The following is an 18,809-nucleotide window of genomic DNA, read 5'->3' as shown; positions in this document are numbered from 1 at the left end:
AGAAAAAGCCTTTTATATCGATGGCTAAACCCAGAAATACTTTCTTCCTAGTTAAAATAACCTTCCTATTTAATATGGACTGGATCTTCACTTTATCAGACAAAGAAAAAATGCCCAAACAATTTTTTTGATAAATGGTCTTTATTTATGAATACTTTTTCCACTTCCATCAAGTCTAAACTTATTCAACATTTTGAAAATACCACATGGTATTTATATGAAGTTCTTCATGGACGCACACCTATTCATATTTCGGCTAGCACCTGAGGTTCCCCGAATTATTGTTTTCTTTAGGGTGGGAGCACAGGACTGGGGGGGAGAGTTTGTTGAGATTCTTGTTCACCAATGTTTATACTACTTTGTCACTGGTTATGCTGTATTGTCTTCGATTATTGCTAAGGGTACTTTCACACTTGCGTTTTTCTTTTCCGGTATAGAGTTCCGTCACAGGGGCTCTATACCGGAAAAGAACTGATCAGGCATATCCCCATGCATTCTGAATGGAGAGTAATCCGTTCAGTTTGCATCAGGATGTCTTCAGTTCAGTTGTTTTGACTGATCAGGCAAAAGATAAAACCGCAGCATGCTACGGTTATATCTCCGGCGAAAAATACTGAAGACTTGCCTGACTGCTTGATCCGGCATTTTTTTCCCATAGGAATGTATTAGTGCCGGATCCGGTATTCAAAATACCGGAATGCCGGATCCGTCCTTCCGGCCTGCGCATGCGCAGACCGGTAAAAATGTGAAAAAATATACAAGACGGATCCGTCTGTCCGCATGACAAGCGGAGAGATGGATCCGTCCGCCGGATCACACTGCCGCAAGTGTGAAAGTAGCCGTATAATGACAAAAAAACATAAACGGATTTTAAAAAATTAATAAAAAAAGAAAGGCCACGTGACTAATGCAAGGGACTCCTGGGGAATGTCGTGTCCCCTTCACACAGTTGACCAGAAAACCCATTTAATGCATAATCTTATTTTTCCATGTACTTTAATATAGGATAAGGCGTTTGGAGAAGCTGGAGACACAGTCGTGGTGGAGGAGCTGCTGGAAGGGGAGGAAGTGTCTGTATGTAACTCCCATATATCTTGTGATATTTTTTTTTGTTCCATCCTCGTGTATACAGTGTTTATCACCTGGCATCTGATAATCTAGAAAGTCTGATAAAAAATATAAAATCCGCTGCTATTTAAGGCTACTTTCACACTAGCATTCGTCGGTCCGCTCGTGAGCTCCGTTTGAAGGAGCTCACGAGCGGACCCGAACGCCTCCGTCCAGCCCTGATGCAGTCTGAATGGATGCGGATCCGCTCAGACTGCATCAGGCTGGCGGCGTTCAGCCTCCGCTCCGCTCGCCTCCGCACGGACAGGCGGACAGCTGAACGCTGCTTGCAGCGTTCGGGTGTCCGCCTGGCCGTGCGGAGGCGTGCGGATCCGTTCAGACTTACAATGTAAGTCAATGGGAACGGATTCGCTTGAAGATGTCACCATATGGCTCAATCTTCAAGCGGATCCGTCCCCCATTGACTTTACATTGAAAGTCTGAACGGATCCGCGCAGGCTACTTGCGCACTTGCGAAATTTTTTAAAGTTATTAATGCAGACGGATCCGTACTGAACGGAGCCTCCGTCTGCATTAATATGATCGGATCCGTTCAGAACGGATCCGATCAAGCGCAAGTGTGAAAGTAGCCTTAGACTGTCTCAAATTTTTATTTTTATTTTTTTTTTTAAATTGTGCTTTTTTTTAGGGTACTTTCACACTACCATTGTGAGGATCCGGCAGGTTGTTCTGTATGCAAACGGATATCTTTATTTTTTTTCCGGATTTGGATCTTTTAGACTTAGGCTACTTTCACACTAGCGTTCGTCGGTCCGCTCGTGAGCTCCGTTTGAAGGGGCTCACGAGCGGACCCGAATGCAGCCGTCCAGCCCTGATGCAGTCTGAATGGAGCGGATCCGCTCAGACTGCATCAGTCTGGCGGCGTTCAGCCTCCGCTCCGCTTGCCTCCGCACGGACAGGCGGACAGCTGAACGCTGCTTGCAGCGTTCGGGTGTCCGCCTGGCCGTGCGGAGGCGTGCGGATCCGTCCAGACTTACAATGTAAGTCAATGGGGACGGATCCGTTTGAAGATGCCACAATATGGCTCAATCTTCAGGCGGATCCGTCCCCCATTGACTTTACATTGAAAGTCTGGACGGATCCGTACGAGGCTATTTTCACACTTAGCTGTTATATGCTAAAATAATGCAGACGGATCCGTTCTGAACGGAGCCTCCGTCTGCATTATTATGATCGGATCCGTTCAGAACGGATCCGATCGAACGCTAGTGTGAAAGTAGCCTAATTCATTAAAATACCAGACCTGTCTTTCCGGTATCATCAGGAATAACTGATCTGATATTAAATTTTTTCAAAGCTAGAAAGAGCTGCGCATGCGCAGACCGGCGATGTGGCAGTTTCCGGAACACTTGGTACCGGATCCGGCATTATTACGTTTCAATGGAAATTAAGGCCGGATCCGGCAAGTGCAGTAATGTTCCAGGATTTTGGCCGGAAAAAATATTTTGTCCGGTGAAATACCGTTCAAGGGTTGGAACGGAAGACATCCTGATGCATACTGAGCGGATGGCTTTCAATTCAGAATACATTGGGACAAAACTGATGCGTTTTTTTTTCTGGTATTGAGACCCTATACTGGATTTCAATACCGGAAAAGAAGAACGCTAGTGTGAAAGTACCCCATAACGTATATTTTGTTTCCAATATTAAAATAAATATTACATACACAAGTGTATATTGTGATACTTTTTACAAATATCAATCAAATCTTGCATGAAATTTGTAGTCGCAATAAAAAGGGAAAAATGTTACAATATATTAAACATAACCAAATTAAATAATAACAGAAAAATAAAGTTTATAATTTTTGTTTCTATGATATTCTGTGATACTATCTGATAGTCTGACACCCATCAGCATAGGATTAAAGGAAATTTGCTAATGTAAAATCCTGGGTTTGCAATCTGTAGTATATTCTTGTGAGCGATCAAAGCTTCCCCTATTACATGACCTACCTCTGGCCGACCACCTCTGTGACCCCTTTCTTGATTTTGTGTCCCTGCAGTGCCTTTGTTTCACAGACGGACTCACTGTTGCCCCCATGCCACCGGCCCAAGACCATAAGAGGCTAAAGGACGGAGACCAAGGCCCCAACACAGGAGGAATGGGAGCGTATTGTCCTGCCCCTCAGGTATAACCTAAAGTAGGTCTATACTGTTGCAAAATAGCAGCTCCCAGCATGCTACAGGATGGAGGCAGGTTTTTCTAGAGCTTGATGCAACGAGTATGCTCCATATATTGTGTTGGGAATGTTCCCACCTATCGTGTGCTGAAAAATGAGTGATGCTTTACATTACTGTTGCTCTCTATTCAAATTCTTGATACACCCTCTTACGGAGTATGAAACTGTGTCACAATTGAAACTACAGAGGACTGGCCCCAAGTCTGCGTCAGTGTCTGCTTTAGGAACTTCGTTGAGGTGGTGCCCCCAGGTTGCTTCTGCTTCATGTTAGACCAGGGATGCCCAACCTGCGGCCCTCCACCTGTTGAAAAGCTACAACTCCCAATGTGCCTGGACAGCCTACAGCTACTAGGGCATGCTGGGGGTTGTAGTTTTGCAACAGCTGGAGGGCCGCAGATTGAGCATCCCTGTCTTAGACGCTGCAGTTGTTTTTGTATGCTATGTCCCCATATTTCCCCCCTACTAATACTAAGGGAGCTTTTGGGAGTGTTTCTTTAAGACTAGGGCTGCACATCGACTCTGGGCGTGTAATATGAAAGCAATGTCGCAAGGTGACATTACGATCTGTAATAAATGTCAGTGCAGTCACAGACTTCAATGTAAGTCATGTGCAACTGTGACTCAATTATACATCTTATTTTTTTGCGGGTGGGGAGGTGGGGGTTATATAACTTGATTTTGCACAACTAAAGTCGTCATGTAGTGCTAGTGCAAGATCCTACCAAATATCGTCACCAGTCATGTCGTCTGTCCAGATTTCCTCCTCGTCATTTCCTGGACGTCTGTCCCGATTTTTGCTTGTAGAAATTGGAAATGATTTTATTCAGTCTGCTTCATTTTAACATTTCAGATTTCTAAGGATTTGCTTAATGAAATCCGGGAGACTGTGCTGCAAAAAACGGTTAATGGGATCCGAGAAGAGGGCGCCCCATACGTTGGTGAGTCATTTTTTAGTTGGGGTTTGGTCGTCCCCTTATGATTTAAGTCACTTAAAGAGGACCTTTCACCGCTCCTGACATCCTTATTTTAATAGCTTCATGCATTCCCCATGTAATAAGAATTCTGGAGCATCTATTCTTATGGCTCCATGTTGTGCTGTTCCTTTATTATTTCTACTAGAAGTTATAAATGAATTGCTAGCAGTCTGCAGTAAGGGTACAGAGGGGAGGTAACTAGGTGGGGGTGGGTACCTGCACAGTCTGACTCTATCCAATCAGTGTGCAGTAGGCCGCCCTGCAGAGTGAGGCGAGTGGTGAGGTCACAGGGGTAGTTACTAACAGAGGGTGGTTATAGTACTCAGTCTTTTATATACCCTGGGCAGACGTACAGCAATGATGTAGAGGCTGGCACAGGGGTCCTCTGGGGCACTCAGTGTATAGGGACCAGGCCGGGTGGTAGGTGAGGTGCCCTGGATGTTGCAGGTTTTTAATGTGCCGGTAGCAAGATCCCTTTAAATTCGTGACGCCAGTGCCGGTAACGGTGGCACACCGATTTATGGTAGGAATAATTGAGGAACACGATGTTGTGGTGAACCAAAACTTCTGTTTACTAGAACAATTAACTATATACAGTCTTTGGTTAAAGTTCCATAGGTCAGAGGTAGTAACATGCAGGCTTTACATCAATTGGCAGGCACAATGTTCTTGCAAGATACGCAGGGGGTTAAACACTTACAGATCAGGCTGCACTTTCCTCAGAATCCTGTCTGTCTTTATCCCAAGGCCCTATTGCTGGCTTTATCCTTGGTTAGGGGAAACTTCCTCAGGTATATGTCTCCTTGCTTTAACTGTCTCCGGACCACCTAACGCAGGATTGCATTCTGGCGGCGGTCGATCTGTTCCTTCTTGACGCGCCGGCGCATCATCTCGTGAGACGCGAGATTTACATCACAGGATCGGGAGGTAAACGAGTGGATCTACAGCCTGCCAGCGGTGATCATTCGCTGGCAGGCTGTAGATGCGATATTTTTTTTTCTTCCAACCCTTGAAAGGTATATCAGACACTGTTTTGTTAACAGCATCTGATATACCTGGTCATCTGGTGGTCCCTTTTGCTTGGATCGACCACCAGAGGACACAGGCAGCTCAGTAAGTGGCACCAAACACCACTACACCCCCCACCCCCTGTCACTTATTAACCCCTGATCACCCCATATAGACTCCCTGATCACCCCCCTGTCATTGATCACCCCCCTGTAAGGCTCCATTCAGACGTCCGTATGCGTTTTGCGGATCCACGGATCCGCAAAACACATACGGACGTCTGAATGGAGCCTTACAGGGGGGGTCATCACCCCATATTGACTCCCTGATCACCCCCCTGCTTTTCGCATTTTGCGGATCCGCACAGTGCCAGAACTATATAGAAAATGCCTTTTTCTTGTCCGTAATTGCGGACAAGAATAGGACATGTTCTATAGGCTCTACAAAAAACAGTGTTCGCCCGATCAAGCCTGATTTTGTGCGCACACTTGCATTCAGTCCGCCCCACTGCAGTGACAGAATTTTATTTTTTTCTGATCACTGCAAAAACACCGTAAAATCGCTGCGGCGCTATAAAAAGATCACTTTTGAGGGGCATGGTGAGTTCATAGAAGATTATTATTATTATTATTTTTTATTTATTTATTTTATTTTTTTTTTTCTTACAAAGTCTCATAATACACTAACTTGTGACAAAAAATAAAATCTCACATGAATTCACCATACCCCTCACGGAATCCAAATGCGTACATTTTTTTTGACATTTATATTCCAGACTTCTTCTCACGCTTTAGGTCCCCTAAAATGCCAGGGCAGTATAAATGCCCCACAAGTGACCCTATTTTGGAAAGAAGACACCCCAAGGTATTCCGTGAGGGGTATGGTGATTTCATGTAAAATTTATTTTTTTGTCACAAGTTAGTGGAATATGAAACTTTGTAAGAAAAAATAAATAAATAAAAAATAAATCATTTTCCGCTAACTTGTGACAAATAATAAAAACTTCCATGAACTCACTATGCCCATCAGCGAATACCTTAGGGTGTCTACTTTCTGAAATGGGGTCATTTGTGGGGTGTTTGTACTGTCTGGGCATTGTAGAACCTCAGGAAACATGACAGGTGCTCAGAAAGTCAGAGCTGCTTCAAAATGCGGAAATTCACATTTTTGCACCATAGTTTGTAAACGCTATAACTTTTACCCAAACCAATAAATATACACTTATTGCATTTTTTTTTTTTATCAAAGACATGTAGAACAATACATTTAGAGAAAATTTTATATAGAAATGTAGTTTTATTTGAAAAATTTTACAACTAAAAGTGAAAAATGTCATTTTTTTTGCAAAAATTTCGATTAATATAAAAAAAAGTAAAAATGTCAGCAGCAATGAAATACCACCAAATGAAAGCTCTATTAGTGAGAAGAAAAGGAGGTAAAATTCATTTGGGTGGTAAGTTGTATGACCGAGCAATAAACGGTGAAAGTAGTGTAGTGCCGAAGTGTAAAAAGTGGTCTGGTCATTAAGGGGGTTTAAGCTAGGGGGGCTGAGGGGGTTAAATAGATCCTTCAGATCTCTGGTTCGGCTGGAATTGCTTTTGCTCTGCACTGTACTTTGTAGGAACTTAGTTTCTCTCAGGAGGCAACTCTTCCCCTGGATGCAACTTCTGAGCTTCTCCTGCTCAGGAACCTCAGGCAGGCTAGACTGCACTGACTAGCCTCCTGGACTAAACTGCCTCCCCCTTCCTGTCTGGGCCTAACTATATATACTAGGAGTTCCCTAGCTCCCTCTACTGTCTAGGAGGAGGAACTACCCCTAACAGGCCTGGTACAGGAGATAACAGGGAAAATCACATACAACATCATTTAAAATACAATGACCATGTTCCACAGGAGGTGGAGAATAACGTGGCCATATTGACCCTTGTGCAGTGCCCACATTTACCTAGTGGGACACTACAAGTGCTGACTGCCAGGGACACCCCTCCAGCTGGTTACCTCCCCTCTGTACTGTTACTGCAGACTGCTAGCAATTTATTCATAACTTCTAGCAGGAACAGGACACAACATGGAGCCCTAAGAATAGACGCTCCAGAATCTTTATTACATGAAGAATGCATGAAGCTAGTAAAACAGACATGTCAGGAGAGGGGACAGCTCCTAAAGGGAACCTGTCACCGGGATTTTGTGTATAGAGCTGAGGACATGGGTCGCTAGATGGCTGCTAGCACATCCACAATACCCAGTCCCCATAGCTCTGTGTGCTTTTATTGTGTATAAAAACCGATTTGATAGATATGCAAATTACCCTGAGATGTGTCCTGTACGTGAGATGAGTCAGGGACAGGACTCGTCTCAGGTTAATTTGCATATGTATCAAATCGTTGTTTTTTTTCACAATAAAAGCACACAGAGCTATGGGGACTGGGTATTGCGGATGTGCTAGTGGCCATCTAGCGACCTATGTCCTCAGCTGTATACACAAAATCCCGGTGACAGGATCCCTTAATTGCCGCCATTTTTGATGCGTTGGTTTATGTTCAGGTGTTCTGTACGCTGGATTAATGCTGACGAAGGACGGTCCTAAGGTGCTGGAGTTTAACTGTAGATTTGGAGACCCGGAATGTCAGGTGAGGCTCACATTTGTCCCGCACTATAATTTCCTTTTGTGTCAGTTTTATCAATCAGCATCTCTGCTTGCTGTAAGGGAATGCAGGCAATCATTGTTTGCATTCAGAAGCTGGAAACCAATTGTAACCTGGTCCTGCTCATACAGGACTTCCGTACAGCTGTTAATTTGTTACAGTGTGTCGGTTTATGTAAGAGCTTTCAGTCTGGACTGCAGGACTGGAGAGAGACTTGTGTGGATGTGGTCAGATGATGATGATGCCACAATCGGGACTTTACTATAGCAGGACTAGACTTGGACTTTGAAGTCCAGAAGGCGGTCCTATCAGTGATTGACAGCTCTCTCTGTATACACAGTCAGAGGGAAGGCTGTCAATCACTGATAGGACCGCCTCCTGGACTTCAAAGCCCAGAATGAGGAGGAATTTTAATGAGTAAGTTTTACAGAATCTTTTCGCACACATTAAAGGGTTGCTGTAATCAGAAAAATGGGTATTAACCTGGCCGATGTGCTAATGTCAGCTGAACATGACTATATTAGTCCCAGGTCACTATGTGCCGCCGTCATTTAGAAAAACAAACTTTTATGATATGCAAATGCGCCTCTAGGAGCAGGGGCATTGCACCTGCTCCTAGAGGCTCCGTTCACTCACCTCTTTTTACGTCCTTCTACGCTTGATTGACAGGGCCAGGCCAGCGTTGGTCTCTTGTCTGCCGGGGAAATGTCGCACCTGCGCCGTCCCGTTTAGTATTCGGCGCAGTGAGGGAAGAACGCTGAATACATCGCAGTGAGGAAGCCAGCTGCCAGCGAATGTCCTTCCCTCACTGCGCCTGCCGCAATGGCGGGCAATAATAGAACATGTTCTATTTTTTTTCGGGAGCCGCGGGCCGGAAGATCGGGCCCGCGCTCCGGAAATGCGGATGCGAACAGCACACATCTCTTCCGGCCCCATAGAGAATGAATGGGTCTGCGTTTGTTCCGCAACGTTGCGGAACGGATCCTGACCCATTCTACGGACGTGTGAATGGACCCTTAGACAAAAGACCTAACACAACAACTACTAACTACATAATTACAACCACACGTCATCTACAGTCCTGACTACATCCAGAATGAAGGTACTTACATCACCAATTGAGTTTAGCATCATCTGATGGGGACACGCATCCGCTGGGGAGTCCGGTTCAGCGAGAGCCGTCAGAGACTCGATATGTCTATCTCATAGATGAACTCCAATGGCTTGCTGAAACAGTCCAGCTTTTATACTGTTTTAGGCCTCATGCACACGGTCCGCAATGCAACGGGCACCGACAGTAGGGCTGCCGTTCATTTGAATGGGGTCCGCGATCCGCATCCGACGGTCCCCACTGCGGAAAAGTAGTGCATGCACGGAGAGAAAACCCACGCAGGGTTCCGTGCCTCCATTCCGCACCGATCTTCCGGATTGCAGACCCATTCAAGTGAATGGATCCGCATCTGTGATGTGGGCGTGCACACGGTGGTGCACGTGTATTGCGGACCTGCTGTTTGCAATACGGCCACGGACAGGAACCGTCCGTGTGCATGACGCCTTAACCAAAGAGCTTCACCCCCTAATGGAATGACGCTAGAATACGCAGTCCATAATGGTCATTTGGCATATCTTGGTTTTCCTTTGTTATTTTGGAGCGGCCAGATAATAAATCAGAATCCCAAGACAAACTGCGCAGACAATGCTAACTCTCCTGCGCACACACCTTTCCCAACAGATCATTGTTCCTTTACTCATTGTCAAATACATAGGACAATACCCTGTAGACATGTTTTCTGTGTCCAGTCTATCAGATAAAAGGAACAAAGCTTTCCACAAACATTTCCACACCAGTTTCGTTGCTCATTTCATCAGACAGACATGGACAAGGTCTCAACTAAACAGTTAAGACAAATATGCATAGGTCAGACTCGATGGATTCCATATTTGCACTTTAACATACGGAAACGGAATGCTTACAGAGTCCTTTCCATTTTTTTTGCGGACCCGTTAACGTGAATCGTTCCGCATACGGACCTGTAAATAAGAAAAATACATTTGTGTGCATGAGCCCTTATGCTGTATGTATTGATCAGGCGGCTTCTAACCGTTCCTGATTCATCTTTGTCTTGAAGGTAATTCTGCCGCTGCTTCAGAGCGACCTCTATGAGGTTATCCAGGCCACTGTCGATGGACGGCTTGCTGGTTCCATGCCAGTCTGGTTAGAAGACCACGCTGCCGTTACTGTAGTCATGGCCAGTGGAGGCTATCCTGGTAGCTATAACAAGGGCCTGGAAATCACAGGTACAAGTTTGTCATTATTAGTTTTATTCCTTCTGACTATCCCTGTTACCATGTTGCCTGGCTGGAAACACTAGTCGCTTGATGCCAGGGTTAGAATAACTAAATATGAATACTACTCTTCCTGCCCTTCTAGTCTCCTGTAATACCAAAGGGGGACTTCAATAAAAGCTGTCAATTATATATTGTTGGCCATTTCCAGTTACAACTAGCAGAGTTGTGAGTTCAGCTCTGGAGTATAATACAGAATCTGACCCTGGATCAGTTTGTGGACTTTCTAGGAGTCCATACACTCCTTGCTAGTAGACCTGAATAGAGCAAAACTGGGGAAAAAGATTTCACTATTGCCCCCCCTTGTTTAACAATTGGTTGGGGTCTCTGCACCGATTCATCAAAAAAAAAGGAGGTTGCTTAAAATGATGATTACCCTTTCATATTTTTGAAGCACAATCATCGTTTTAACAAACTATTGACATGCAGTGACACGTCGGACGTTTTAATCGAAAAATGCATGACTGAAAATGCTTCGCTTAAAGGGGTTGTCCATTTTTGACAGTCCTTTTTCTCTTGGATTTGAGTCCCATAGTAGCCACTTGACCAATTGTGGTTTCTCTCCCAGGACTCTCAAACGCTAAGGACCTTGGTCTTGAGGTGTTCCATGCCGGCACAGCACTGAAGGACGGAAAGGTGGTCACCAGCGGGGGGCGTGTTCTCACAGTGACTTCTGTCAGGAAGGATTTACTTTCTGCTCTGGAAGAGGCCAACAAAGGAGTGTCCATCATAGAGTTCTCCGGAGCGGTGTACAGAAAGGACATTGGTTTCCGAGCCATTGCTTATCTGAAGCAGCACAGGTGTGTATAGGAGGACCTGCAGGGACTACAGAGAATCATCCACTGTGGACCATTTTTATGTAGATTTGAATCTGTAATTTGCATTGGGTCACAATAAAATGCTACAAATGTTGTTCCAAGCTGGTGTCGTCAGCCAGTGTACGCTATGCAGGACTCCATGTGTGTCCATCATGGAGTTATCTTCAGTGGCTTTTATTCCATCTTCCTTCCATGAACTTTCATACTTTCCATCGTGGCCTCTGGATTACCAGTTTTGGAAAATATATGACTCTGTGGTAAGACTTGTGGAGCAGCCGTACAGGGGGAACCAGTAAGGTTATGATATGGAAGAAGCACGGAACGATCAGGGCTAATGCCACAGTCATTGACTCTCCAGAGTGGGGCATTTACTGAAGCTTTAGGACCACAATTAAGTCGCAAATTCTTGCGCCATAGTTTGCATCTTTTTAAGCTTCTCTCCACTTTTCTGAAGTGGTGAGAAAAGGGGCAGCGCTTAATTGGAAAGTAGGCGCTTAGCATGGCCACCTTATTTACAATAACTTGCGCCAGAAACGTTGGCCGTAGTGCGGCTCGCATACGGCGGGTACGCAATACACGGGCACCGGCCCATGTGCACTCCGCATCACGGATGTGGACCCATTCACATGATTGGGTCTGCAATCGCGGAGATCGGAAGCACTACGGAGTGCTTCCGTGGTGTTTCTGTCTGTGCCTCGGCACCGCAAAAAAATAGAACTTGTTCTATTTTTTTGCGGTGCGGACGGATCATTCAAGTTGAATGGGTCTCGATCAGTCCCGGCCACAGCATGGACGTTGCCAGTGCATTGGGGACCGCAAATTGCCTTAAGCTTTTCCGCCAGAAAATCCACAACGTCAAGAGCTCCTCCATGTTATCCTATTGGGCTGAAAATCGTCTATCCCTGCATTGTATTCCGCTGCAGAATTTACATTCCGGACAAATAATGTTGTGTTGCGGATTTTCTTTGAGAATCTCTCCTTTCAATAAAATGGGAAACTGAAAAGTCTACGTGGCAAATTCCACAATAAAATCTGCACGAATATTCACAATAAAATCTGCGTGGATAATCCACACCAAAAAATCCACAACTTTGTAAAAAAAAAAATCTGCACCTGTGGATTTTCTGGTGAAAAATTCTGCCACGTGTGAGGGCACCCTAAGAGGCATTTGCCTCTTAATAAATTAGTCGTATCTCACTCTGGTGCACTGGGCATCAAAAGACTGGCATAGGGGAACACCATTTTTGACATAGTCCCTCATAGTACATATTTTGGACCTGTAGGCACTCTATGTGCCACTGCATAGCGCCTCTGAGCACCATATTTTACCTTTTATTCTTAAAGTGGGGATTATCGATGTAATATTTCATGTGTTGGATCAATCAGTGCTTTTGTATCTGGAGGTACATGACAGCCTTAGGCATCATGTTATGGATCTGTAGTACAGCTGTGAATGAGTAAACCCTTTAAAGGGGTTGTCCGGTTTCAAGAGGGGACAGGACAATTTAGGAGATGGACCTGTAATAAAGACTAGATGATTACTTACCTGACCGATCTCGGCAGGGCACTGTTTTCTTGACTGAAGCAGTGAGGACACGTGACCGCTGCGACCAACCACTAGCCTCAATGGTGTACTGAAGTACATTGGCTGCAGCGGTCCCATGTTGGCATGACATCACCGCTACAGCTGAAAGTAGCGGTAAGTAATAATCTATTCTTTTATTATAGGTCCATCTACTGAGTTCTCCTGCATTTTACTTGAATCCAAACAATCCCTTTAAATGCCTTGTTCCATTGAGACAACTTATCTGCTCTCCTCATGCTTGTCTGCCGCCCCATTTAACACTATGGGACAGCCGGAGATAGGTGAGCGCTTGCAGTCGGCTATCTCTGGCTGGATGGAGCGGAAGTTGCATTCATACTGGAGAACATGGGCCCCCATTCTCGTAATTGGCAGGTGCCCCAATGGTCAGACCCCCGTCGATGAGGAGTCGTCGGATTTGTTATATGCATAAATTGACATGGTGAAGATATAAAATCCACACCGGAGGTCAATTCCATGGCGGACTCTTTGCTGATGATTTTTTTTTTTTTTTGTACAGTCCATCTACCATACAGCTCTGCCCCCCGGAGCTGGTGGGTTTTTCTCTCTGCTAGTAATCTACCATTCAGTTCAGGGTTTTGCTAAAAAATAAACCTATTTTGTATGGGGTCTGTCAGCAGTTTTGACCATACTAAACTGCTGGCAGCACTATGTAAGAGCTAAGGAGAACAGTACAAAGATATATTTAGTGGAGCTTTTATTATCAGGGTAGTGTGAATATGAAGTTCTATTCTGCGAGATTTTGCTCCTGCAAGTGCCCAGGAGGCAGGGCTTCACTGTGAAGTGCTCTCTGCATTGAGCTGCTTCACAGCCCCTCCGCCTGCTCTGTGTCGTGGCTGTAGTGGTCTCCTGGTCAGACATAACAGTTGTCACTCAGAGGTGAGGGGCTGGGAAGCAGCTCATTGCAGAGAGCACTTTATTGTGAGGCTCCACCTCCTGGGCACTTGCTTTAGTAGAACCTGGCAGAATAACACTTCATATTCCCACTACTAATAATATTAAATGCTCTGCAAAAGGCATGATTGTGCTGCTCTCTCCAGCCCCTACCTAGTGCTGTCAGCAGTTTAGCATGGTGAAAACTGCTGACAGACTCCCTTTAATGAACAAACCTCATTCTAATCTGGATCAGAAGAAACTCTTATAAATATTCTTAGATTTAATTATTTAAAGGGTTGCTACAGTCTTAGTTCTTACTGCATTTGCCACAAAATGTTTGTCTGGCATTGGAAGGTTCAGTGGGGAGATGGCGCAGCGATGTTTGCAAGCACTTACAACCCCCCTTGCTTTTTTGGGTGGTCTGATTTCAGGTTACCCCCAACACTGGCACCCCACACTGATCACTCTCACTCGCTACTCACAGTGAGAGAATGAATCAATTAGTATGCAGCACCGGTTGAGAATTCACACTTCCACTCCATTCAAAGCCAATGGGGCTGGGGAATACAGTTGCAAGAAAAAGTATGTGAACCCTTTGGAATGATATGGATTTCTGCAAAAATTGGTCATACAATGTGATCTGATCTTCCTCTAAGTCACAACAATAGACAATCACAGTCTGCTTAAACTAATAACACACAAAGAATTAAATGTTACCATGTTTTTATTGAACACACCATGTAAACATTCACAGTGCAGGTGGAAAAAGTATGTGAACCCCTAGACTAATGACATCTCCAAGAGCTAATGTCACAACCAGACAGCTGAGAAGCTCTGACAGAGGCCTTTCAGAACCTCCTCCTTGAGTTTCTGTGTTGTGGTATTCAGCTCCTCCTCTCATTAGCCTCTCTCAGCTGTTATGTGTTGGACTAATTGTTTCCCTTTAAATTCTTCCCCAGAATGCTTTTCTGGGCGGCTTATATTTCTTCCTGGAGTATGTGTGCATGCCCATCTGGTTCTCCTCTCCTCTACTAAGTTAAGTGTTATACTGTTATCTGTTATTTTCTGTTTGCTGGATCCCAGGTGACCCTGACTCCCTCCGTGTCTGGTGTAGGGAGCCGGTGGTCGTGTCCCCTCACTATTGCAGGGTGCTCAGGGATTATATAGTCAAGGTACGTGGATATGCATACCTCCACCATTCGGATCTATGCATAGGCTGAGCAGCCAGGGAAAGTCCCAGGTCTTCTACAGGGGTTCCCCTTTTGTTCCTTAGCTTCTGGATCCAGCGAGTCATTTATGCATGTTGTTTTGCCTTGTTTCCTGTACACCGTCCATGACATTATAAGCCGCCATAACCGTCTCAAGCATGGATCCGGTTTCACTTTTGGCTGAACGCCTTCAGGGTCTTTCATTGGAGGTAGCTGATCTCCGCAGGACTTTTTCTCAGCTTCAAGTGACCGGTTCAGCTGGCGTTCATGGAGTTTGTTCTGAGCCTAAGATCTCGCTCCCGGATACGTTCTCCGGGGGTAGTGAGAATTTTGTGCGTTTTAGAGAGGCTTGCAAACTCCATTTTCGCCTTCTTCCCCATTCTTCTGGTGATGAGGAACGGAGGGTGGGGATCATTATATCGCTGCTCAGGGGTAACGCTCAGTCCTGGGCCTTTTCGCTGCCGGAGGGGGCACGGCCCCTCCGTTCAGTGGATGAATTCTTTTTAGCCCTGGGTCAGATATATGATGATCCGGATCGTATTGCTCTGGCGGAGTCTAGACTACGTCTCCTATGCCAGGGTAAACAATCCGCAGAAATATACTGCTCAGAATTTCAGAGATGGGCAGCTGATACTGGTTGGAATGATGCTGCACTCCGAAGTCAATTTTGCCATGGTCTTTCAGAGGGATTGAAAGATGCATTTGCCTTTCATGAAAGGCCTATTTCTTTGGACTCTGCTATGTCTCAGGCCGTTCGTATTGACAGGCATCTTAGAGAGAGAGGAGAGATCTCTCCTTCCTGTCATACTCGGTCCCAGGACTGTGCAGCGGTCCCATTCTCTGCGCAGGGGTCTCAGTCGCTGTCAGCCCCTTCTGAGCAGGAGCCCATGCAGCTGGGGTTGATTGCTTCTGACAATAGAAGATTCAGCCCGCATGGGAGGGTTTGTTTTTGTTGTGGAGGTATTAATCATTTGGCAAATATTTGTCCCTCTAGGAGATTCAGGCAGTTCTCTGGGTATAATAAAGAAACAAAGAGGAAAAAATCTTTTAAAAATGTTCCGTCTGTTACTATTGGCAGGATTGAGGCGGAGATTGAAGATTTTCCGTTTGCTTGTAGTTCCCGTTTTGTCCTGCCGGCTAGGGTGGCGCTAGAGAGCAAGAACATTTTTTGTGAGATTTTTGTGGATAGTGGAGCAGCGGTCAATCTCATTGATAATCACTTTGCGATAACTCATGGTTTCCAGGTGTGCGCTTTGAGAAAGGATATTCCTGTATTTGCTATCGATTCCGCTCCACTTTCTCAGAAATCATTAAAGGGCATAGTTCACAATATCCGTTTAATTGTGAGTGATGCTCATGTTGAGGATGTGTCATGTTTCGTCCTTAGCGGTTTGCCTACTCCTCTAGTGTTGGGGCTACCCTGGCTCACTAAGCATAACCCCACCATTGATTGGCAAGTGAAGCAAATAAATGGTTGGAGTGACTTTTGCAGAGAGAATTGCCTCATGACATCTGTTTCTGAGGTTGCTACTAAGACTATACCATCTTTTCTCTCTGAATTTTCGGATGTCTTCTCTGAGAGTGGAGTTCAGGATTTGCCCCCGCACAGGGAGTACGATTGCCCTATTAATCTCATCCCAGACGCCAAGCTGCCTAAATCTCGTTTATACAATCTTTCCCAACCTGAGAGGATCGCTATGCGTGCTTATATCTCTGAGAGTCTGAGAAAGGGACACATCCGACCCTCGAAGTCACCTGTTGCCGCTGGTTTTTTCTTTGTTAAGAAAAAAGATGGTTCTTTAAGACCTTGTTTGGATTTCAGGGAGCTGAACAGTATTACAATTCGTGACCCTTATCCGCTTCCTCTGATCCCGGACCTATTTAACCAGGTTGTTGGGGCTAAAGTCTTTTCCAAATTAGATTTAAGAGGGGCATACAACCTGGTCAGGGTCAGAGAAGGGGACGAATGGAAGACGGCCTTCAATACCCCTGAGGGCCATTTTGAAAACTTGGTTATGCCTTTTGGTTTGATGAATGCCCCAGCCGTTTTCCAGCATTTCGTGAACAGCATTTTTTATCATTTGATGGGAAAATTTGTATTGGTGTATTTGGATGACATTTTGATTTTTTCTCCCGATTTCAAAACTCATAAGGAACATTTACGTCAGGTCTTGCTCATCCTGCGGGAGAATAAATTATATGCGAAACTGGAAAAATGTGTGTTTGCGGTTCCAGAAATTCAATTTCTGGGGTTTCTTCTCTCCGCTTCTGGTTTTCGCATGGACCCCGAGAAGGTCCGCGCTGTGCTTGAGTGGGAGCTTCCTGAGAATCAAAAGGCGCTGATGCGTTTTTTGGGCTTTGCCAATTATTACAGGAAGTTAATCTTGAATTATTCTTCTATTGTTAAACCACTCACTGGTATGACCAGAAAGGGGGTAGATTTTTCTTCTTGGTCAGTAGAGGCGCGTAAGGCTTTTTCTGATATCAAGGAGAGTTTTGCTTCCGCTCCCATCTTGGTGCAACCTGATGTTTCGTTACCCTTCATAGTTGAGGTTGATGCTTCTGAGGTGGGTGTGGGGGCGGTCTTGTCTCAGGGTTCCTCTCCTGCCAATTGGCGACCGTGTGCCTTTTTCTCAAGAAAACTCTCCTCCGCAGAGAGAAATTACGATGTGGGAGATAGGGAATTGTTGGCCATCAAGTTGGCTTTTGAGGAATGGCGCCATTGGCTAGAGGGAGCCAGACACCCTATTACCGTATTTACTGACCATAAAAATCTGGCCTACTTGGAGTCAGCCAAGCGTCTGAACCCGAGACAGGCCAGATGGTCGTTGTTCTTTTCTAGGTTTAATTTTGTTGTCACGTTCCGCCCTGGAGTTAAGAATGTGAAGGCAGATGCCCTGTCACGTTGTTTTCCGGGAGGCGGGAATTTTGAAGACCCGGGTCCCATTTTGGCTGAAGGTGTGGTGGTCTCTGCTCTTTTTCCTGAATTGGAGGCAGAGGTGCAGGCAGCCCAGTCAGAGGCTCCTGATCTTTGTCCTCCTGGGAGGTTGTTTGTGCCTCTCGCTTTAAGACACAAGATTTTTAAAGAACACCACGATACGGTCCTTGCTGGGCACCCGGGGGTAAGAGCCACACTGGATCTCATCGCTCGGAGATTCTGGTGGCCTGCGCTTCGTAAGTCGGTTGAGGGTTTTGTGGCAGCCTGCGAGACTTGCGCTCGTGCCAAAGTCCCTCATTCACGGCCATCAGGTCCTCTCCTTCCCTTACCCATTCCTTCCCGTCCTTGGACACATCTGTCCATGGACTTTATCACAGACCTGCCTCGTTCCTCGGGGAAGACTGTGATTCTGGTGGTGGTGGACCGTTTTAGCAAAATGGTGCATTTCATCCCTTTTCCTGGTTTGCCCAATGCTAAGACGCTGGCGCAGGCATTTGTTGATCACATTGTCAAATTGCACGGTATTCCTTCAGACATAGTCTCTGATAGGGGCACGCAGTTTGTTTCCAGATTCTGGAAGGCTTTCTGTTCTCGCTTGGGGGTTCGGTTGTCATTCTCTTCTGCTTTCCACCCGCAGTCGAATGGCCAGACAGAGCGCGTCAATCAGAATCTGGAGACATATTTGCGCTGTTTTGTGGCGGAGAATCAAGAGGATTGGTGTTCTTTTTTGTCCCTTGCTGAGTTTGCTTTAAATAACCGTCGTCAGGAGTCCTCTGATAAGTCACCATTTTTTGGTGCATATGGGTTTCATCCACAGTTTGGGACTTTCTCGGGAGAGGGGTCTTCTGGTTTACCTGATGAGGACAGATTCTCCTCGTCTTTGTCTTCTATTTGGCAAAATATTCAGGATAATCTAAAGAGCATGAGTGAGAGATATAAGCGTGTGGCTGATAAGAGACGTGTGCTTGGTCCGGACCTGAATGTTGGTGATCTGGTGTGGTTGTCTACCAAGAATATCAAATTGAAGGTTCCCTCCTGGAAGTTGGGTCCTAGGTTTATTGGGCCTTACAAAATCCTGTCTGT

At 45.5% G+C, this 18,809-nt stretch overlaps 1 protein-coding gene across 1 annotated transcript in view; it reads left to right on the top strand.

The window, feature by feature from the left end:
* LOC122930815 (trifunctional purine biosynthetic protein adenosine-3-like) overlaps positions 1-18,809 on the top strand; it is a 58,617-nt gene that overhangs the window by 19,539 nt on the left and 20,269 nt on the right. The window contains exons 6-11 of the mRNA XM_044284437.1: positions 1,006-1,074; positions 3,134-3,259; positions 4,161-4,248; positions 7,837-7,922; positions 10,067-10,235; positions 10,852-11,083. Of these exons, the coding sequence (XP_044140372.1) occupies positions 1,006-1,074; positions 3,134-3,259; positions 4,161-4,248; positions 7,837-7,922; positions 10,067-10,235; positions 10,852-11,083 (770 nt within the window). The remainder of the gene's footprint in view (positions 1-1,005; positions 1,075-3,133; positions 3,260-4,160; positions 4,249-7,836; positions 7,923-10,066; positions 10,236-10,851; positions 11,084-18,809) is intronic.

The sequence above is a fragment of the Bufo gargarizans genome, chromosome 3 (assembly GCF_014858855.1).
Source record: "Bufo gargarizans isolate SCDJY-AF-19 chromosome 3, ASM1485885v1, whole genome shotgun sequence".
NCBI classification, from domain to species: Eukaryota; Metazoa; Chordata; class Amphibia; order Anura; family Bufonidae; genus Bufo; species Bufo gargarizans.
This window is presented reverse-complemented; position numbering and strand designations above follow the sequence as displayed.